The sequence below is a fragment of the Salarias fasciatus genome, chromosome 4, assembly GCF_902148845.1.
Source record: "Salarias fasciatus chromosome 4, fSalaFa1.1, whole genome shotgun sequence".
NCBI classification, from domain to species: Eukaryota; Metazoa; Chordata; class Actinopteri; order Blenniiformes; family Blenniidae; genus Salarias; species Salarias fasciatus.
The window spans coordinates 15,767,569-15,789,104 of NC_043748.1; the positions used below are offsets into that span (position 1 = coordinate 15,767,569).

Sequence of the window (21,536 nt, forward strand, 5' to 3'; positions counted from 1 at the left end):
AATGAATGGTTGTGTGTGAGTGTGTGTGCGCGAGGTGAAAATACGTGTGAGAGCTCGTGGTTCTTTTCGATTCAGTATACTTTTTTTTTTTTTTTTTTGCTTGTCAAAACTATATTCTGATGTTAATTGTTACTAGCCTCTAGCGTTGCACTGAGTGTCAGCCTCACCCCTCATCCAGCTATATGAACAACATTGATACAAGTACTGAGGGGAGACGGGGACAGTTCATGTGTAAATGTTTACTCAAGGACTAAAAATAAGTGTGTTTTTAAAAATGTAATGTTTATCTACCTTAGTGGCTTTCATTGTGGAATAATCCAAGAAAGTATGGATCATAATTGAGTATTGCACCATTTTTCAGACTATAAACTTAAAAAAAAATGTTAAAAAAAACAACAAAAAAAATCATATATATTGAAAAAAATGCAGCAAAAAAAAAAAAAAAAGTATTTTGCAGACCTGTGGCCATAGATTGGGGTAGAAGGACTTCAGCTCTCCCGAATCTGAGCAACAGAGAGCGAAGGACGAGACATCAGATGGAGCCTCGGTGTGTAGGGCTCACTTCAGAGGTGCCTACCTTTCTTTTCTTTTTTTTTTTTTTTGTTTTTGTTTTCTTAGCTTCTCGTTGTGTTTTTATTTACATTCAGTTTACTCATGTCATCATCTGTTTTGTTGTTGTTGTTTTTTTTTTCTCTGCAAGGCCACTGACAGTTTACAAAAACAAAACAAAAAAAAAAAACACTTTATTTTCTGGAGTTCAAAAACAAACAAAAAAAAAATCAGCAAAACAAAGGAATTAAACTACGGGAATGTCAGAAAAAAGAAGGAAAAAAAGGACAAATGCTTCCATTTTTAAAGAAAAAAGTGTAACACAACACTTCACAGAATGAAGATTTCTTGTGCTACTTTCAGAACTCTGGGATTGAACAGTGTTGTCTTGTTCTGTTTAACCTTCTTCGTTCTGTGTTTAATGTTGATTTCATGGACTATCTGAAGCCTGTATGTTTTTTGTTTTTTTTGTTTTTGTTGATTATATATATTTTTCCTTTATATAAAATGAAAAAAAAATACAAGAAAAAAAAAAAAGAAGAAGACATAATTGCTCACTATCTTGCACACACACGAAAAAGTGGATCTTGTCTCAGGAAGGCCAGGGTTCCAGAGTACCAACTCCACGCCATTTTAATGTACATTTTTATGATGAGTTAAGAAAAAGAAAAAAAAAAAAAAAAAAAGGATGACTAAAAGAAACGAATCTAAGCACTGAAAGTTATGGATTTCAGAAGAAGAGAAAATACCTTTTGTTTCTAAATCCGTAGCAGTTACATAATAACCAAATAATGGACTTTAAACGAAAAATGGAGTGCTTTATATATAAATCTATATATTAAAATTGCTTTACATTAAAAAAAATGGTCAATGAGTTTGTTTTTAAGAAGAAAAAAAAACGGTGAATAACATGCAAATGCTGTATGTTTGAATCTTTATTGTGTTTTTCTTAATGAGGTCCCGTCCTGACTGAATCAGGAACATTGTGCATTAATCTCTCTCTCTCTCTCTCTCTCTCTTTCTTTCTCTCTCTTTCTCTCATATATTCTCCCACAGCGGGTATTATTATGATTATGATTATGGTTAATATTATTAGAATCAGACTTTTGTGGAACATTTTTTCACATTTGGGAGGATGTTTGTAAAACATGAGCTGGTTGTAAAGGATCATGAAACTATGCACAAGTGTTGGAGGGGTGGGTGGGGGCAGAAGACGGGGGAGTTTACAGTCCTCCTCTTAATGGCTGATATATTGCAGGGGTTTATGGGATCCAATGTCTTTTTTTTTCAGTTCCTGTTTTTTCTTTCTTTTCTTTTTTTTTAAGGGGATGGAGGAGTGTGAAGTGGCCCCCCCGCCCCCTCCACCACCCCCTCTCCTCGATTCAGATTGACCTAGCGCTACATCGCCATGCTGTGTATTCCTAAAACCAATGAGCGTCTCACTCTTTAGCACTGTGGGATTCTAGCCTGTCACCCTCAAGGGTTGTTCTTTTTTTTTTTTTTCTTAGTTGTGAAAGATTGAATGGAGGGTGGGGTGGGGGTTGTGGGAATAGGGCTGCTTTTTTTTCTTTTTCTTTTTTTTATTTTTTTGCCTTTTGTTGTTTTGTTTTTGAGGTATTAAGTAAAAAAAAAAAATGTCTGTACTGAGAGTTAATGAGAAGTCAGTGGCTTGTAATGTTTTATTTTTTTCTCTGTATATCTCTTTCTCCTCATAGAATGTGATTGTTAAATGACATGCACCGAAACAAATGTTTTCATGAACTATGGAGCTTCTTTCAAATATTAATAAAATAGCATTTTTTTCTTGGCTGTTAAGTCTGTCCCCTCTGGTCATTGCTTTGCTCTGTGTGTGAAGTTACCACCAAATGCTGTGCAAGTCAACAATGTGTGAGATCATTTTTCAACAGCAATTTATTACAATACAAAGTAGAGTGATTTAAAATAAAACTTATTCGCTGTAATTCGATGCAACCTATATTTTTTTAAAAGCATCCTCTGAGATACAATAGTCATTGTGAGGCCCGGAGGGCGAGCTGTCGGGGGCAGGCGTAGTAGTTGTCCTGCGACTGTCGGTGGGGGTTGGCGTACACCGGGAAGTGGACTTCCTCCAGGTGTGAGGGGCCCTCGCGGTTATTTTGGGGGCTTTCAGATCTCTGCTGCTTCCAGTTCATGTCCTCGTAAATGGGGACGTGTGGTCGTGTTCTGTGACGCTGCTTCACCTTCAGCTACAACATTTAAAGGAAAAAAAAACACATTTTTAATGTCTGGGATTGAAAAAATCCAATTATTTCTGCATATAATACAGAATTGCAATAATTTTTAATCCTACAGGGGATTTTCTATTTAGTTGTGATCACTGCTCCTTAAATTCGTCTTTCCTTTTTTTGTGGATCTGAGTGAATTTCCCTTTGTGTCACAGCTTTTTGTGAGTCATGCTCCCCCCGTCTCAGCAGTAATTATCAGCTGCCTGGAAGACTCGCTCGCCTGTCTGTCAGGCCTCTGTTACAGCTGACACACTAATTGATATTCAGCTGAGCGTGACTCACTCCTGCTTCTGTTTTTTGTCATTTTTTTGGGCTTACCCTTATATAACCTGACAACGGGCGAAGATGTGACTCAGAAAAAGACGGCGTTACTCCACAGCATGAAGTTAGATCTCTCTGTTACTGGTTGAGGGAAAGACTCACGCATTTCTCTGCAGCCAGCCAGACGAGGATGAGCAGGAGAAACCCTGCGGCTGAGAAGATGGTCAGGAGCAGAGGGGCATAGCGGGGCGAGCACGGGCACGAGCCTCCTGCACCGTACACACAACAGCAAGCATTAAAACCTCAACACTGGCTCTTCTTTTCTACTCACTAGAGGAATTACCTGATCCTTCCACCAGCAGCAAGGTCTGCGGTGCACAGGCCGCCACCCGATCTGATCGGCTGTCCTCTTCGTAGCTCAGCTCCAACAGATAAAGTCCCGTATCAGAGAGCTCTAAAGGAGAAATGGTCAAGTTGACCTCCTGGGAGTTCAACCCTCCGTGCAGCTGCGTGCGTGCCCGGCGGCCCGGGTCAACCCTGACGTCCCCGTCGCCCCTGACGGAGAGGACGGTGGTCTGGCTCTGGGAGTCCCGGTGGTACAGGTGGAGGGCGGCGGGCCTGCTGTGGTCCTGCTGCAGGTGGCAGGAGAGGCTCAGAGTCTGACCGGCCGTCAGGCGCCTGAAGATGACCTCTGCACAGCCTGGAGGGGAAGGATGAGGACCATGAGGCACAGGGTGCAAAGGCCTCACGAATTACTTGAAAAGATGAAAATTCAGCACATTCCTGTTTACAGTTTATCAACCGGACAGTCTTCGTGACTTTTTCCACACATCTCTTAACCAGTAGTCAATCCTTCTGACTGTTCCTCCTAATTCTCCACCTGCTGCTGTGAAGAAGAAGATCGCATTTCCCTGACGGATGATTTGTTATCACTTTTCACTTTAAAGCATAATTATAGATTTGCTGTGTTTTCAGAGGATTAAAATGTTCATCTTAGTTCAATTGTTCTCAGATGTTTTCACCAATAAAATCAATTCTACATTATTATGATCAATATTATTATTATAGACATGCTATTGTAGACATTAATGGTCACCTGAGGAATGATTGATAGTTACAATCTATGACTGAACTGGCGTGGAAGTATGTAAGTTTGAATGAAAGTAATTCTTGTCTTCGAAGGATTAACTTAACCAGATTTGTTGACTTTTTACAACAGTGCAGTTGACGGAATTGATGGAAGTTGTATTAAAAAGCATGATGATTATGATTTGACATATTGAATAGTGAAAACCTGATTTCTCCTCTTATTATCAGAACAAACCTGCTATTTTCCATCACTAAAACCGGAAAAACGTGTTTTAACACAACCAGGAGCAGGACTATACAAGCCTATTCTGTTCTACAGAGTCAAATCAGCACGCTGGAAACACGGGTGAAGATGCTGACTTTAAACACACACCAGTCTCAGGGAGCACAACATAGTGAATCTTTACTCACCTACAAACAGCTGAATGGAAAAGAAGAAAGAAGCCAAACTCGTTCTCATGGTTTTTTTTTTTCAGTGATAAAGGCAGTGAAATGTCTCAGATTTCGGTCATGGTGCGTGCCGTCTTCCTCTTCCCCTCTCTGTTGTGTGAGACTGTGTGGACGAAGTCAGTGTATTCATTGTTCTTCACCTCGGGAGCAGGAAGCCGTTTTACTGTGGTTGCTACTGCGCTGACTGACTTTAAGGCTCCACATTTCTCGTGATCAGGGTGGTGGCACACCCTTTCACTATGAAACTGAAGAAAAGAAGCCAAATCAACTCAACACAGAGGTTTTCAACAGTCAAATATTAAATTATGACAGATTGAAACAACTTCTATATCTTAAGGTAATGTTATTTTCATCAGGGTCAGGGTGATATCATGTCCCAGCATTATTTTCTTCAATAGGATTCAGGTTCTGTGAGGGAGGGGTGTGAGCCCGCCTCCCATATGTTAAAATCCCCTGATGTAAGTGTGTTACTTTCATTATTAATCACCGGACGTGTCTGGCGTGAGCAAAACTTGTCGGTTGAGGTTATTTATTTCCTGTCTAGTGGTTCGAAATAAGTCATATTGCATGGGAACTGCGTCTTTATGACGTTTGGTATGTTTTGTAGTGATGATATACATAGCAATCAGAGGAGTGAAAATGAAAAAAAAATTAGGAAATGTAAATAATGACAATATGAAGTTTATATCAGTTGTCTTGTTTGATTGAAAAAAGGTTTGTCTACATTCTAAACAACAATGTCCTTTTAAACCGAGAAACGGTAAACAGATCAACTGGCACATTGTTGTCTGTGATCACTTAATCTGAAGAAAAATTGGTTATCAGATTGGAACAAACCCAGAATCATGAATTAAATCCTGCAGACAGCCTTAAATATAATGTCACAAAGCTTTCTCAATCAAAGGAGCGCTGATAAAGTTTACCCATGTAGAACAGGGCTTCTACACAACACAGACGGGCTGTGGCGAGAGACTCAGCAGGTGTGAGGCGTCAGCTGTGTGATGAGCAGCTGATTGGATTCTGATGTGCAGGGCTGCTCTGACGCCGCTGATTGCTTCAGGTTTAAAAAGACGCAGCGCTGAGCTCCTGCATCTGCCTGGTGGGTCAGACGGCAGCACGTGCAGTCTGCGCGCCCTTCACAAGACAGCCATGGAGATGGTGCTTTTTTGGGCCAACATCCTGTTAGGGCTCCTTCTCTCTGGAATCTGCGTTCGACAGTCTTTAGCTTTGCCGCCGCATCACTCGCAGTATGCTTCGCTTCAGAGGCCTCAGCACACACAGCGCACGACCACCGAGGAGCCTCCGAAGGCCCTGGAGCAGGTCAACACCATCAGTGTCGCCTGCTATCCGGACCTACTGGAGATCGCCATCAAAGCCGACCTGTTTGCAGTTGGAGCTCCAGTCAACAGCAATGAAATCCGTCTGGGTGTGGATGAGGACGACTACTACTGCAGAGCCACGGTTTCTTCAGAGGACGAATACAAGATTGTTGCAGGATTGATGGACTGTGGCACCAAACACTGGGTAACAGAACTTGCTGCATTTCTTAACATTTATTGAGTATTGGCACATCTAACATGATCTGCTCTCCTCAGATGACCGAGGACTCGCTGGTCTACACAAACCTCCTCATATACTCCCCCATACCCTCTCCTAATGGGGTGATCCGGATGGACGAAGCTGTAATTCCAATTGAGTGTCACTATGCCAGGTTTGTGACTGTCAAGAACATCCCTAAAGATGGCTGCTGCAATTCACTGACCTTGTTTGCTCCGTCTCCCAGGAAGTACAGTTTATCCAGTTCTTCTCTCATGCCATCTTGGGTCTCGTTCACGTCAACAATGTCTGCAGTGGAGAATCTGGACTTTAATTTGAAGCTAATGACTGGTGGGTTGTTTTGCTTATTGAAAGGCTTTTTTATTACAGCAATGTTCCTCATTGGGGTCTTTCTTTCCCACTTTGATTCTGTGCAGGTGACTGGCAGTACGAACGAGGCTCACAGGTGTACTACCTTGGCGACCCAATCAACATCGAAGCCTCTGTCAGAGTTGGACATCACATGAAGCTTCGGGTGTTTCTGAGCAGCTGTGTGGCTACACTTCACCCAGACATGGACTCTGAGCCCAGATATGTCTTAATTGAAGATGGGTGAGAACTCGGACCTTGCAATGCACAAACTGTTCCAAACTATATCTAAAATCACTGAATCTCAGTTTAAGTGTTGTGGGGGGAAAAGCATGAATCGGTACCTGATGAGGCGGAAGTGGTGATTAAGGTTTCAGAATGCTGAAGGCAGCCAATTTCGTAGTCAAATGTCAGTTTTCAGTTGTGAAACGTCTCTTTAAATAGGCATTTTCAGCCTCGTTGAGCTTTTGAAACACAATTAGGGAGATTAAGGGGAAATTTCTGTCAATACTTTTCAACAGGGTTTTCTTCATCCAAACAGCATGGCAACATTAAACCCTCTCTGTTCTTTGCAGGTGTTTGGTGGACTCTGCCGTTCCAGGGTCGAAGTCTCACTTCTTGGTCAGGACACAGGAGAACAGTCTGCAGATGGTCATTGATGCCTTCAAATTCCACAATGATAACAGAGGAGAGGTGAGATTAGAGGATGCTTAAACACAGCCTGATGTGAGCAACTTCATCCTTTAAAATGTTTCTGCACCCTTCAGATCTACGTCACGTGCCACGTGAATGCCGTCCCACTGGATGACGCAGAAGCACCTAATAAGGCGTGCACTCTCGTAAATGGAAGGAAAGTTTTTAAACACAAGCTAAAATTGATGAACTGGAAACATTGATGTTTAAAAAAATGTATGTATACATTTTGCAGGTGGCGGTCCGCAGATGGTAATGACTACCTGTGTGGGTATTGCCAAAGTCAAAATGAAGTTGGCGAAACCCACAGTAAGCTCGGCAGCACCAGCAGGTTTGGTCCGCGAGGGTTTGGAAAGCCAGTTGAACTGGAATCCTCCTGGAGGAGCGGACTGAGGACCAACAAAGGTGTGTTGCCAGATCTTTCTTTCATCTCTTCTGAAAGCTGCAAAAAGCTTTACTTTCAGAGTAACTAAAGTGCTTTCTGTTTCAGTGTGGGAACAGGAAGCCAGACTGGGTCCAATGACGATTCTGCCACGTACGAAGAGTGCCTTCCTGCCTTTGGACGAAGTCCCTCCAGTTCTCGCTAAACTCAACCGACCCTCATTTTACGGCAGCCAGTGGAGAAGTGGAAATGGCAAACTAGGTATCTAAATGACAGAATTCAAACTGTGGAGGATTTGGGGTAATCTAACACCGTTTCTACTTTAGCTCTGGAAGACGAGATCCTTACTGGCCCACCGGCACACCTGGACGTGGAGACTGAAGGTGAAATGGATGAAGGTAGGCTGAGAGAAAAGGAGATCTTTAAAAATGTGACTCCTGTATCTTAACGCGCGTCTCTAATTACAGAACTTTCTTCAGAAACTGAAGATGAAGACATGTCCACTGAAACGGCAAGTCCTGACTTCAAGGTGAAGTCGCTGGCTAACACCACCACTACCGAAGCCCCCAGTGAGCCGACGAGTACGCCTGAGGCTGAAGAGGAAACCACAGTGACCAACGCAACTGCTGCCCAATCTGACCCAAAGAAATAAAGTCCTTAAACTAAACTTTACTGTGTTGCTGTGGATTACTGCATACATGGTATGATGATGCTTTGAGGGAGCATAAGAAAATGTATTTATTAAATACCACAATACAAAATATTTCCTCATGGTAAAATGACGTATTGCTACATTTATACCAAATAACCTGAACGGGAATGGAGTGAAAGTGACATGCCATCCCCGCACAAACTGCAGTCGGCTGTTGCTTCAGTGACGGGATGAATTTTAATGTGAAAGAGCATTGCTCGGTTTGGTTCAAAGTGAAATCTAAATGTAGAACAAATTAATGCAGGGTTTCAAACAATGCCTGGTGTAATCTTACATGACTAGTCCGATTAGAGGTAAGGTGTAATGTCAGTCTGGAGTCGAATGCAAAATCAGTGCTTCACACCTTGAGGTGTGGAAACACTTATCGCAGTAGTAGCCTTGGTTTCTTTAAAGCTTTCCAAATTGAATACCAAGTCAAATCTCAGACTTCTCTCCAGTTTAATTCAGAGTGGGTGACTTGACCTTCATGCCTCAACACTTTACTTTGATTTCCCTCTAAACTTTCCTCGACCATGTAGAGACAAAGATGCCTTTGAAGTGCTTAAATATTGCATGAACGCTAAGTGCAGTAAATGCTTCTAACTACACTGATTTTAAATGTATATCTGAAACATTTACTTTCTTCAAAGGTTATTTTCATTTTTCACTTGGATCTATCAGGACATTTATGGACCTGGAAGCTACAGAGATAAACTTGTGACAATGTTGGTTCATAAAGAGGTTTTGTTTAGAAAATCTGCTTCTCTCCCACTCATCACCAAATCCTTCCTTTTGCGATGGGCTAAATTTCCCTATATCACCATACATGTAAATGTTATGTCATAAAAATGGAGGTGGATCAGCGTCAGCTTTGAGATGGGTGAGTGTGTTTTGGAAAAATGCATCACAGTCAATAGTTGCTAAAATGGTTTATTAGGGTGAAAAGTAAGCATTCAAACTTTGACACAACTCACGTGCATAAATACTAAAACAAAATCTCAGAAGTTCCCAGTTATCCCAGCACCATCGACCAGCTATGAAATAACTTCAATCATCTTTCCAAAGCTGAATCCTTCAGCAGGTAGAACCTTCACAAAGCTTTTAGTGTGACATGGAAAAAGTGTACAAGTCTATACTTACCGCTGACTGTGGCTGCACTGCATCAAAGATATTCTAAACCAGAAATCGTGTTCATTTGAGGCAATAATAAACCAACTCTGATTATGAAGTCAAGATCAAATAGACTGGCTGCCATCAGTGTGAAACACTTTAGAATGGTTGTGGGTTCATTAATGTTCCTTTATTCTTTTTTCTGGAGGATATCTTACCTCGCAGGATCACATGTGTGCACACCAATACAAATCAACATGACAGCAGTGGTACTTACAGCTTTAACTAACCTGTTACTGGCAGAGATTCTCCTTCATGTAAGTAGTTAAATTCAAATGATCAAGTGAGGAAAGCTGATGAAACAAACAGGATTAAATGGTAAAACCATTTTACAAACATTAAAACTAAAATAAAAAGTCATTTCTTCACCCAAACCTTTGAGGACACACTCAATTCATGGACTGGCTGAAGGCGCCAGACTGTGGATGGTCTGACCCGTCCATTTACAAATCTTTGAAAAGAAAACATACTTTCATTTAAAAGCTCTGTACAATCAGTAATGAGCTTGGAAATGAAAACTGAGCTTCCCGAAGCTCCCATCAGTGAAGAAGAAAAAAAACAAAACAAAGGAAAATACAGAAAGTAATGTGAAGGAAAAGATCATTTTTAAATGAGTTGACATGCCTGAATAAGTTATGCCTGAACAGAAACACACAAACAAGGGCCTTCACCAAACTTGCTGCAAGTTTGGGGACATTGACATCCAACAGCGTGTAAGCTGTGAGGGCCCCTGGTTAATGAATGAGAAGACAGAAAAAATGGTGAGACTTGCCTCAGGCTGATACAGGGCTACACTGAGACACGGCCTCAGCCAGTCCCCCAATGGCAATGCTACAGGGAGAAGAGAAATCTGAGTTTTAGCACTACAGCCACTACTGACCCAGATGTTATGCAGCTGTACAATGCACTCAAGAACCCGTCTGCCCATGCCATGTACAGAGCATCAGCTTTGAAAAAAAAACAAAACAAGAAAAACAACAACTCAATTTACTGCTTACAGTCAAAATGAAACATCGTCCAGCTTTGTAACGTCTCTTCATCAGTGTTCAAGACAACAGAAGCACAACAACAAGCAGGTTAAGACCTGCTGTGACGTCTTTTTGCCCACTTAAATCCCGCAAAAAAGAGTCTTGAATTTTTCCCACATTTTATTACGATACAGTATCACAACAATACATACACCATGTCATATAGTAACCCACCTACTTATTTTATTGGGGATTTCCCAACACAGAGCAGAATGAAAAGCATAAACGGTTGTTTGAAGCCCTCACCAAACAAAGTTGGGGACAGAAGTCCAACAGCACAGAGTGCTGTGAAGGCCTCACCATTTAGCTCAGAACAGAAAGGTATTTACATAAAACTTGCCTTGATAAAGGGTGGGTAGTGCCCATGTAACTCCAGCGCCTTCACAACACTACGAACCATATCTACTACAGTTCTATACACCTAAATGAAACATGAGAAGGAAAAAAAAAGCCACAGAACAGAGGAGGTTTGAATCAGAATCATGTGAAACAGTTCAGAAACTTGCTCAGGTATACTGTAAATATTTTCCCATACGCTCTCGTGCTGCGTGTCTTCCTCATAGCTCAGTAGGAGAGCAAACAGCACTATGTGGTACTAAAATACCAATACTGCAGCTGTGGACATTAGAAAATGGTTTAGTGTCCAAACCTATTGAAGAGGCGTGCTTCAGTAGCGGCCTCCGGGAGACATGATGGGGGGTCTCATGCCCAGGGGCGGCCGCGGAGGGGCTCCTTGGTACCCTGGGGGTACCACAGGGGGGCCCTGGCCGAACGGAGGCAGCCGTCCTGGGATGAAGCCCGGCGCTGGGCCGGTGAACTGACCTGCAGGGAGACAAAAACAGCTTTCTTTTAAATCGGCTGACAGACTGTGAGCCGAAATGCCGTGTTTCCAGCGTGTACCAGGTATGGGGTGAGTCATGCTGTGCTGCTGAGACGCCATGATGCCGCCCACAGGCCCCACGGCGGGGGCCGTCGTGGCGGTCTGGCCGGGGCGAGGAATACTACACTGGTACCTGGGCAGCTGGGCCCGCAGCTCTTCCTGCAGCACACGCAAAGACAAGAAGACCAGGCCCGGTTTTAAACTGCAGGTCTGAAATTTAACCCACAACAAATACACAATTTGACTCACTTTCAAAACTTTTCTACGTTAAATTTCTCTCAAACTACTTACTGGAAGAACTATAAAGAGTCGCCTCAAGCTGGACTACTTACCAGTGAGATATCCTCATCAGGGTGGATCAACTTACTGGTTGCACTGGTGGTGGTGAGGGTGGCGGGCTTACTGGTCACAGTGGAGGGAGGTTTGGAGACCGTGCTGCTGCCGGCGCTGGGGCTGACAACAGCAGCGGTGGCCTGAGTGTATGCTGGGAATGTGGGCTTGGAGGGGTCGGGGGAGGTGGAGGGGAGGGTGAGGGGGGGGCCTGACACTGTCTGCTGACTCTGAGAGGGGAGGGGGGCGGGAAGAGAGAGGAAAACACATTAGAGACCAAGGCATCACATTTTCCAAAGCGGGGAAATCCAAACTCAAGGTTCCAGATTCATTCCAGAGTGGTTTTGCTGATGGACTAAATCCGATCTGCTCAGCTGAAAAGCGATCTACACCGTCTCGTCGGGGTTTTACCTGTCCTGCACTGGGGAACAGAGGTTTTGTGACGTCCGGCTGGGCTGATGGGACGGTGACGGTGGGAACAGCGGATCGAGCCAGCATGCTAGCAGCGGGGGGAACCTGAGGCATGTGTGTGATGCCTGGACGATGGCCCACTGGAGGAGGAAGGCCTGGGGACGGCAGAGAGGAACCTTAACTATTTATGCAAACACAGAACATCAGACGGAGGCGTGTCCTGAGGAGCAATACCTGGTGGTACACCTGGCATGATGGGAGGCATCATCCCACCCATTGGAATCATGCTAAAAAAAACAGCACAGGTTTAAAACTCATTAGATAATAGAAACTAGATTAACAAGAAACCCGTTTTAGTCACTGCAGTCATTACCCTGGAGGCATTCCTGGCATCACAGAGGGCATTCCTGGTATCATTGGTGGGACCCCGGGCATCATCGGGGGAATTCCTAAACCAAAAGGATTCGATTAAAAATCCTCTTAATTGAAGAAGCTGCTTAAAAGTATGAAAGCAAAGTGAAGACTGTCATAATTAGTGCTGCTGTAAACATAAACAACGTATTTAATTCTAATCTTCTAAAGAGCCGAAAGAAAAGATAACAGTGGGATCAGCGATGTGTGAAGGTTATGGAAGTCCCTTCATGTTATCTGAGGAGCCATTCAGTGGAATTAATTACAGTTAGCTCAACAGCTGGTGACTGAATGCTCATTTCTCACCTGAGTAGCTGCCTGGCGGGATCCCCGGAGTCCCAGACACAGGAGGCAAGCCCGGCTGGGTCATCGGGGGGATGTAGCCCTGCTGGGGCTGCCCTGCTACAGGCTGCTGGAAGGAGGGGCCGGGCTCGTCGTCGTCGTCGTCGTACTCGTCAGAGTCATCCTGGTTCTGCTTTTTCTTCTGAGTCTCTACAATTCAAGAGCAGCAGAGTCTGTCAAGAACATACAAGTACCAAATGACAACTCAAGAGCCAGATAAACTCCCGGTGGTGCTGATACCTTGGTTTTTCTGTTCGAGCACTCTTCTTCTCTCCTCCATATCTTTTTCTGGAATTCCCTCCATCCCATAAATCTCCAGCTCGATGTCTGTTCTCCCAGGTATTGCATTTGGAACGCCATCGATGGTCTCTTTATGCACCTGGAAATAAAGTCGTTATGCACATCAAACACGCACAAAAAAAGGAATCAGCCAGATTTTATAACAAGCAAGTTTATACAGATCATATTAATGTCCAAAACAAAGGTTATTTTCCAAAGACCAGAGAGGTATTTTATTATTTACCTGACGGTTTCGGCAGCTGTCAGCTGTCTTCTTCAGAGTGTCACGTGATGTTGTTGTGACGTATCTTGTCAGCTGATTTATACCTCTCTGGTCTTTGGAAAAGAACCTTTGTTTTGGATTATAACTTGGAAGACCAATGAACCTTTTTGGACATATTAATGTCCAATGAAATATTTAAAACACACTGTAGAGAAGTGTTAAGGTAATTTTAATATGGAAAATGCTACAAGAAGGGGAAAGCAAATATCACCAACAAAGAACCAGTGGCTAAAGATGGTGGATCACATCTCAATGGAAAAGGTAAAACACATACTTACACTAACATAGACTCGAAAAGCACAAGTACAAAAAAGAAATTGATGAAGTGGATTGTGTACAAGACTAAAAAAGACAATACTTATAACCAATATATAAAGCTGTTTTTGTTTTGGGTTTGTCTATGAAAAGTTTGTTTTCTTACAGAGATTTGAATGGGGGGGGGGGGGGAATCTGTGTAAAACACATTAATTCCAATGAAAACATTTCTTCAAGGGATTTTTGCATAAATTGTAATTATTTCAACTGTAAGTCTGAACTGTATGGGGATGTTTTTATGTGAAATCTGGAGGCAGGTGCTTTGTTTTGTGAATGAATGAATGAATGCTTTTGCTCGTTTAGACGAAATGACATCAAAGTGACCTTACCTGCATGCAGTGGATCGCCAGCCCAGGGCCAGTGTACAGCTTTTTGTGGCAGATGTGACACTTGAAGTGTTTGGCTTTTTGATGCTGAATGAGAATCTTCTCATCATCAAAGTCTCTGTTACAGTACCTGAGAGCTCAGTTCAGGAAACTCCGAGTGTAAAGTAGTAGTAATGACATTATATTACCGTGCTGTCTGTGTTGTTAACTCGGTGAAGCTCTCTGACATCTTCACTGCACGTTTAAAGTAACACTTCTGTCTGTTATTTGAGACGCAACCTTTTAAAATGATCAAGAAGGACACAATAAGTAAGCACACAGTCATCCAGATCTATTTATACCCATATTATTATGAAGCGGTAGTGTTAGCATGGTTAGCTTAGCAGAGAGAACATAAAGCTCTCTATAACACAAACCGCAGTCGAAAAGAACACGACACTGCAGATAAGACGCGGAAAAAGGATACCAGCACCAAGGCTTCATTTGCTTTTTCTTCTTCCTCCCCATCGTGTTTGTTTTTCCAGCTCTGTGCGCAAAATCAGGTAAATAAATAACAGTACTGACAGGAAGATGGCGTCGGCTCTTTAAAAGAGAATAGACTCGCCACGCCCCCTGGTGGTCAGAAACACAGAGCAAGTCTGCAGCGCCTTCTGCTGGTCATGAAATAGATTCATATAGTTCATTCGTAGACGTGCATGCAAAAAAGTTACCGCTAAAAAAATGTAAAAAACAATGGCTTTATAAATAAATTCTCACACAGAACAGTGTTTATGAATTTGAGAATTTTTACTTTGATAGGACATGCATACATTTTTAATTTTTTGTGTTGCAATGTCAAACTGTCACAATCAGTGTGAAAGTATGTTATGCTGTACCTTGAAATACAGCTAAAAAAGTGAGTGAGTTATTTGAAAACATATATCTGTATTATTGATTTTGTTGCAGGTGTAATGGAAATTAATTAAGACAAGAATACAAAGATTCCACAGACACTTATAATTAAATGCGTGTAAATGAAAATAATTTTTAAATGATTTTTTAGTTATTTATTTATTTGTTTTATTTTGTTGATTTTATCCCCAGATTTCACGAACAATATCTTTTAACATAACAAATATTTGGAAGTGGAGCTCATTCTCTTACTGTTTGAGAAACACTGCACTTAAGGAATCACGTTGAATGTTCTTCAGATTAAATTTTTTCTTTTTTTTTTTCAATAAAGGATCACAATATTTTAGGCATCATCAACGTGTTTAATATCAATTTTCAATCATCAATTACAAATTGTATGCTCTCCATGCATATATTACTCAATGCTAAGACAAAAGATATTAATATTTATTGCTTCATTTATTTATTAGTTTTTTTTTCTGTGTCTTATAGCTCACATATGTTTGATATGTTAACATTGTATTTATTTCTATTCTGAGTGGAACAAGGCTGTAAAAGTTTCCCTCTAGGATTGATAAAGAATTTCCATTTCATTATTTTATTGAGTGTTTGAGTTTAAAATTGGTTGGATGAAAAAAACAGGACTTCAATGAAATACTAATGATGATGATGATTAATTTTTTTCTTTTTTTATTGTTACCTAAAGTGGGAGTGGCTCGTGTTACACACTAATACGCATAATTATGCAATAACTTATTCATCCATGCATGTAGTGATGTTGTTGTAGATTTACTTTTGTATCTGTGGACTTTAGGATGATCTGTATTTTAAATATATTAAATAAATAAATAAATAAATAAATCCCACGGTGTTTAAATGATTTTACTTGTTTGATCCAGGAACCACAAACAGCTTAATTCCAGCCGGACCCATTTCAGGGCGGACTGCAGCGACATGCGCAGAAGATCTGTAAAATAAGGAGAAGGAGAGGGTTTCTCATCTGATGCATGATAGTTTCTGTTTGACGTCCCCTGGAATCGAAGTGTGGGGATTATTTATCCACCATCACAGATCGCCTGGACGATAAAACTCTTGGCGGTCGTTTCTCCTGCAGCCAGTTTGCTCCGTGCAGCAGCAGACAGGAGCATGTTTACCTCTCAGACCTCCTCCTTCCAGGACTCCATCGACGTGGAGGAGAGGGATGACTTTGACAGCGATGAAATTGCTGGATACAGTCAGAAAATCCAGCTGAACTGCTACTACACCATCTATCTGTATCAGGGAACCAGGTACGGCGACTGCTGGGCTCTTTCTGGACAGGTCTGCTGCTGCTGCTGGTGTACAGTTTTACTCTGTAATGATCTCTAAAAGCTGACCGTAAACACACAGTGGACTGACATGAAGGAGGAATGTGGTACCTCTTTCTGTTTGCTATCATAATGAATGAACAATTTGTAAGAGTTATACAGATGGAGGCCAAAATTTAAATGTAATTATTGGTCGCTGAAATGAAATACAATCAGTTTTATTTCATTTCAGCGACCAAAATCACAACTGTTATAGGATAAGATAAAATTCACACTGTATTTCTTGTGGTATCTGAGTGAAGATAAAGCAAAAACAAATTAATGTGTTATTAATTTGGCAGTATTACAATGGACCTGACCTCAATTGTGTCTCAGTAGCCTGTGTATTTTTTTTTTCCAAAATTTTAAAACAACACATACTTAAATCAAAAGGGCACAACAAACGTTTGTGTGAACAGAAATAATCATAATTCCACATTCACAAAAAATTGTAGCCATCTGATTGTGTAGCAGAACTATTCAGTCATAATTGTGATTGAATTTGCATACTTTGTTAAAAAAAAAAAAAAAACAACATGAAGAAACTAGGAGGTTACCCAGTGGTCACTTGCTCAATGAAATTTGAAAAAAAAAACATGTTTTGTAAATATGTGTCTTTGATTTTGCTTTTGCATACTGTAATTTAAATTCAGACACAGCGAACTCTGTTCTTTTGAATTCAAACTGGAGAAGTTTGAGTTTTCTAAAACTGTAAACTGGTATTTTAAATGCTGTCCACGGGCCCTAACTCTTTTTCTACAGATGGGGGGGATCTTTGGTGTGTTGTCAATATGTGGTATGCTGTCTGATTTTTTAGTTGTTATGGTTGCTTGTTTCAGAATTCACTGAAAGAGCAGGTAAAACAGTCAAAAAAGAAAAAAAAAACCCTTCCCAGGTGATGAGTAAACTGTCGATTGTCATAGATCTGAGGCTTCTGGGGAAAATGTGGCGTGGAACCAAAGACGAGCAGACTCCACAACAAGTCAGGATGACTTTAGGTAACAAAGGAGCCATCCACCTGCCTTCTACTTGCTTTAAGTGCTCCTTCATTTTTGGTTTTCACTGTCGTGAGTTGGTGTTTCCACGGGCTGCCGCCACAGAGTCCAAACTTCATGGAGTCAACGCTGTTCTCATTTGTGACTTTGTTCTGATTGGTCATTGCTGTGCTGCTGAGTTACATGGCCTTCAGGTTCCTCCAAATCTGAACGGTGCTTCTGGAAAACAGGTGAACCACATCCCTGAATGTCCTGGTGCAGTGTTGCACAGCGTGTCAGTGACACCCAGGCACAGTAGCAGCTATGTGACTCAGTTGTGTTTTGTGTTGGGTGTTTGGCTTCCAGTCATCAGCTTCCTCCATCTCCTCTCCATTGACTTTGTGATCGGTCACGGTTTTGTGCTGGTTGCTTCTTCCCACACTGACTCTGTGCCCCGCTCCACAGTCTGACGTTAATCGACAGCAGCCTGCCGTCGGAGGCAGAGCCAGAGCTGCGGACCTACATTTCCCGGAGGCTGAGCAAAGGAGCCCTGCTCGGAGGCATGGGCAACATTGCTACTGTAGACCTCAGGTATGTATCGATGCTTTTATTTCATGCACTGATTCAACACACGCTGGCAAAAAAAATAATACTTAAGCCAAAAAGTGAGATGATTTAAGCCGTTGTTTTCAATAATTGTTTTCCAGTCTTCCAGAGCAGGCGGTTGGCTGCTACTGCTGCCTCCTGGAGCAGGAACGGTCCCCCGAGCAGCCGGACGCTGATGGGAATGGATATGTCATCTGCTTTATGGGCGGCTCTGAGAAAGGACTAAACTTATATCCTTTTGCATCGTGAAAGCAGCTCAAGTCAAGGAAAACACACTGTTTCCCAGCATTAACATTACTCTCAGTTATTAACCTTGACCTCACACACGTTTAGATTAGAGCTTGACAAATACGTTCAAGGCCTGCACAGCAGTCTGCAAACCCCAGAGGTGTGAGAACACAGTCACCGGCTAATAATTCATGTATTTTAGTGAGCTTTGATTGAAAAGTGTGTGTTTATGTGTAGCTGCAGAACCTGGAGACGGAGGTGCGGCCCTACCTGACGCAGTGGTACGAGGAGTCTGTGATGCACATTTATCGAGTGGTGCAGCTGGTCCAGAGCAACATCAGCTTCCTCCTGCATGCTGTGAGTCTTTTTTTTTTCAGAACTATTAAAAGCAAAACAATGATTCAATCCACTTCAACAACAACAAAAAGAACCTCTCTTCACAGGCCCTGAGTCACACACATGTGGAGGTCATCAATTCAGACGAGAGGACAAAGGCGGATGTGTCCAGGTGAGTGACGGAGCCGCCACACCTTTACAGTGCTCGGCTCTGAACGCCTGCCGTGCTCCACATATTGTATTGTCTGTTTTTTGCTGCTCCAGGTTCATCAAAGCAGCCAGTTTGCAGGGTTTGTCTCAGCAAGACACCACCGCAGCGTCGTTGTGCAAGGCCATGTCGGAGGACACGCAGTCCGACCTGATCATAGACTGCTCTACCAGCCCGCCCACACTCGCCAATACTGGTAAATCATCCTGTGAAACACAGAGCGCATCTACCGCACGACACTCTCATCATGACTTCGTTTTTCTTTTTTCACTCAGTGAGCAATCGCTTCTGTGATGACTGGATTCAGGCGTTTCTGAACGCAGCGGAGCGATGCAACCCCTTCCTGCTCAGACAGATCCTGGAGAACTTTAAGTTGAAGGTGGGTAAAGATACAATTAGACAAGCATTGTACTTTCATATTTTTACGTATTTTTCACAATATTTACAAACACCATCATATATTTCACCTGAGTTTACACTAGTTACACACACCTATTATCTTTTTTTTCTCTATCTACCTCTTCTTTATCCAGCCACTTATATTCCGTCTACAATTTCAATCATTATCCGTATTCAAAATTCCAAAACCAATTCCATTCTGTCCATTCAGTACAATAATCTCATGTGTCCAACATTGCATAATTTTCCAGTAATGTAGTTTTTACATTCTTTTTAAATTCTGTGATTCGCATTTCTTTTACTTCTTTCTGAAGGTCATTCCACAGATTGGTTCCCTTAACCGTCACAGTGCGTGCCATTATTTTTGTTCTGAACCTGGGTTTTTTTTTTCTTTAAATGTCAGCACCTTTTAGATTATAACAACTTGTCTTGAGTTTTTCCTGGTAACATGTTCCTATTAGCTTTATATAATATCTGAAGCATTTTATTGTCAACTACATTATCAGATTTTAAAGAATTACACTTAATAAATGGTGGGATTGATGGGTCTCTATTTCTAATTTTCAGAGCCATTTTTTGTAAAATGAGCAGAGGTGTATAAGCTTTACAGGTCATCCCCCAAATTTCCACACAATAAGTTAGGTATGGAATAATTAGTGATTTATATAAGTTAAGTAATGCTGAAAGATTTAAAACTGATTTTACTCTATGTAATACTGCAATGGATTTAGCTTTTTTATTTCTAATATAATTTATATGTGACTTCCAGCTAAGGTCTTTATAAATAATAATATCTAAAAACCTTGTTTCCTGTACCCTTTGAATTTCTATCCCATCTATTTTAATTGATATATCTATTATTTCCTCTATCATTAAAACATATATATATTTTTTTACATTTAAAACTAATTTGATTTTTGTTGCTGTCAAACCACCGTTTTATCTTCTTGAGTTCTACATTAACTACTTCTATGACCTCCTTTAAGTTTTTTCCTAAATAAAATAGTGTCGTGTCGTCAGCAAACAAAATACCCTGAAATACTTCCAACGCTTTAGGTAAAACATTCATGTATAATATAAACAATAACAGACCAAGAATCGAACCGTGAGGTACCCCGCAATTTATATCACACAAGTCTGAATTTATTTCATTAATTTCAACATACTGTTTTCTATTTTCTAAATAACTAGGTATCCATTTATGAGCAGTCCCTCTAATCCCATATTTTTCAAGCTTCCAGAGCAACCGTGAGTGGTTTATTATGTCGAAAGCTTTTTGTAAATCAATGAGTATACTTACAAAAAAAGTTTTTATCAATCAATTTCTCTTGCTTTTTTCTCAGATAATTCCATTATTGCCATTGCTTGTTGAGTGATTTGCTCTAAAACCGTACTGATTGTTAGTTAAAAGATTTTCTTTGTGTATAAATTTGTTGATTCTTGATGCAAAGATATTTTCTAAAATTTTTGAAAATTGTGGAAGCAGTGACACTGGCCTGTAATTTGAGAATTCGTGTTTAAAGCTAAACTGGACAGACTCGAAGTTCATACAGAGACAGAAAATCCTTCACAAATGCATAAGTATGAGCATCGTATGAGTATGAGTCATCATCAATCAAACAATCAGGCATCCCATTAAATTGAAGAAGGAAGTCAGAGCAGCAGAAAACCCAAAGAGAAGAACAAAAAAAAGAGTAAAACCTTGACTGAAAAAAAATATATAATCTAATGATTTTATACTGTAGCTAAACTCAATAGGTCTCTATCTGTAATGCACATTATGTTCTAAAATTGTTTTTAATGTGTCAAAAGTTCTTCAGTAACCCCAGAAGTTCAAGAAGCTTCTTCACAGGCACAATCTACTTAGTAACTGTTTTTCTCTGGTCTCTCATCCTGATCACTTCCCTTCCTGTACTCCGTCCTTCCTCTTTATCAATCACCTGTGCAGGCCATCCAGGACATGAACAGCCTGAAGCGCTTCGTGCGCCAGGCGGAGATGAGTCACTACGCCCTGTTCCGCTGCTGCCAGTTCCTGCAGGGCTGCGGAAACGGAGACGTGCTGCTGCAGAACGCCCGGGCGGAGCACAGCGACCTGCCTGAGGCCTGCAGCATCATCACTGTGCTGGAGGAGTTCCTCCTGGAGCAGTCTCAGGCCCAGGCCTAATTCCACTACAGGTGGATCAGTAAAAAAAACCAACACTATTATGAGCATTGGATTGCCTGAGATTAAAAAAAAAAAAAAAAAAAAAAAGTAGCAGCAGTTTGAATAAGCGAGGTGTTAAAGAAGATAATTTACACAATTATAAAACGCCATTAAGGCGGTGGTGAAACCTTCGATATGTACTGTAATACACTGAAATCTTACACTCAGCTATTCTCAGAAAATGTGTCTTTTTGGGGCTGATAATATTTAAAATTTCTGCATTAACTGTACAATTAAAAATTTAAAAAAATTAAAATAAACAGTAGTACCTCGCTAGAGATAAAAC

At 41.3% G+C, this 21,536-nt stretch overlaps 4 protein-coding genes across 7 annotated transcripts; 2 read left to right on the forward strand and 2 right to left on the reverse strand.

Moving 5' to 3' along the window:
- Positions 1-2,223: 2,223 nt before the first annotated feature.
- Positions 2,224-4,791, reverse strand: LOC115387492 (uncharacterized). Its single transcript, XM_030090215.1, has 4 exons — positions 4,575-4,791; positions 3,418-3,774; positions 3,237-3,343; positions 2,224-2,774 (listed from the first exon to the last, which is right to left on the reverse strand). Exons 1-4 carry the CDS (start codon positions 4,621-4,623, stop codon positions 2,559-2,561), a joined length of 729 nt encoding a protein of 242 aa, XP_029946075.1. The 5' UTR covers positions 4,624-4,791; the 3' UTR covers positions 2,224-2,558.
- A 919-nt stretch (positions 4,792-5,710) lies between these two features.
- Positions 5,711-8,245, forward strand: LOC115386819 (zona pellucida sperm-binding protein 3-like). Its single transcript, XM_030089292.1, has 10 exons — positions 5,711-6,137; positions 6,209-6,324; positions 6,397-6,500; positions 6,587-6,761; positions 7,094-7,211; positions 7,286-7,368; positions 7,447-7,616; positions 7,702-7,854; positions 7,920-7,991; positions 8,061-8,245. The coding sequence occupies exons 1-10, from the start codon at positions 5,763-5,765 to the stop codon at positions 8,243-8,245; spliced, it is 1,551 nt and encodes a 516-aa protein (XP_029945152.1). The 5' UTR covers positions 5,711-5,762.
- Positions 8,246-9,605: 1,360 nt separating this feature from the next.
- Positions 9,606-14,566, reverse strand: LOC115387491 (BUB3-interacting and GLEBS motif-containing protein ZNF207-like). Of its 3 annotated transcripts, XR_003931377.1 has the most exons (12): positions 14,526-14,566; positions 14,063-14,189; positions 13,097-13,235; positions 12,821-13,006; positions 12,477-12,552; positions 12,338-12,390; positions 12,104-12,258; positions 11,695-11,922; positions 11,383-11,521; positions 11,132-11,304; positions 10,823-10,903; positions 9,606-10,285 (listed from the first exon to the last, which is right to left on the reverse strand). XR_003931377.1 is itself a non-coding variant. In XM_030090214.1 (11 exons), the coding sequence occupies exons 1-10, from the start codon at positions 14,564-14,566 to the stop codon at positions 11,150-11,152; spliced, it is 1,299 nt and encodes a 432-aa protein (XP_029946074.1). In that variant the 3' UTR covers positions 10,293-10,903; positions 11,132-11,149. The 3 variants fall into 3 exon arrangements, 2 of the variants coding, with proteins under 2 accessions (XP_029946074.1, XP_029946073.1); XM_030090214.1 differs by lacking the exon at positions 9,606-10,285 and having other exon boundaries at positions 10,293-10,903; XM_030090213.1 differs by lacking the exon at positions 9,606-10,285 and having other exon boundaries at positions 10,293-11,304.
- A 1,338-nt stretch (positions 14,567-15,904) lies between these two features.
- On the forward strand, positions 15,905-21,340 carry c4h17orf75 (chromosome 4 C17orf75 homolog). 2 transcript variants are annotated; one of them, XM_030090232.1, is made up of 10 exons: positions 15,905-16,239; positions 17,220-17,294; positions 17,736-17,861; positions 17,978-18,106; positions 18,204-18,264; positions 18,342-18,461; positions 18,548-18,612; positions 18,705-18,844; positions 18,924-19,027; positions 20,996-21,340. In XM_030090232.1, exons 1-10 carry the CDS (start codon positions 16,097-16,099, stop codon positions 21,209-21,211), a joined length of 1,179 nt encoding a protein of 392 aa, XP_029946092.1. In that variant the 5' UTR covers positions 15,905-16,096; the 3' UTR covers positions 21,212-21,340. The 2 variants fall into 2 exon arrangements, with proteins under 2 accessions (XP_029946092.1, XP_029946093.1); XM_030090233.1 differs by lacking the exon at positions 17,220-17,294 and having other exon boundaries at positions 15,911-16,239.
- The last annotated feature ends 196 nt before the right edge of the window (positions 21,341-21,536 follow it).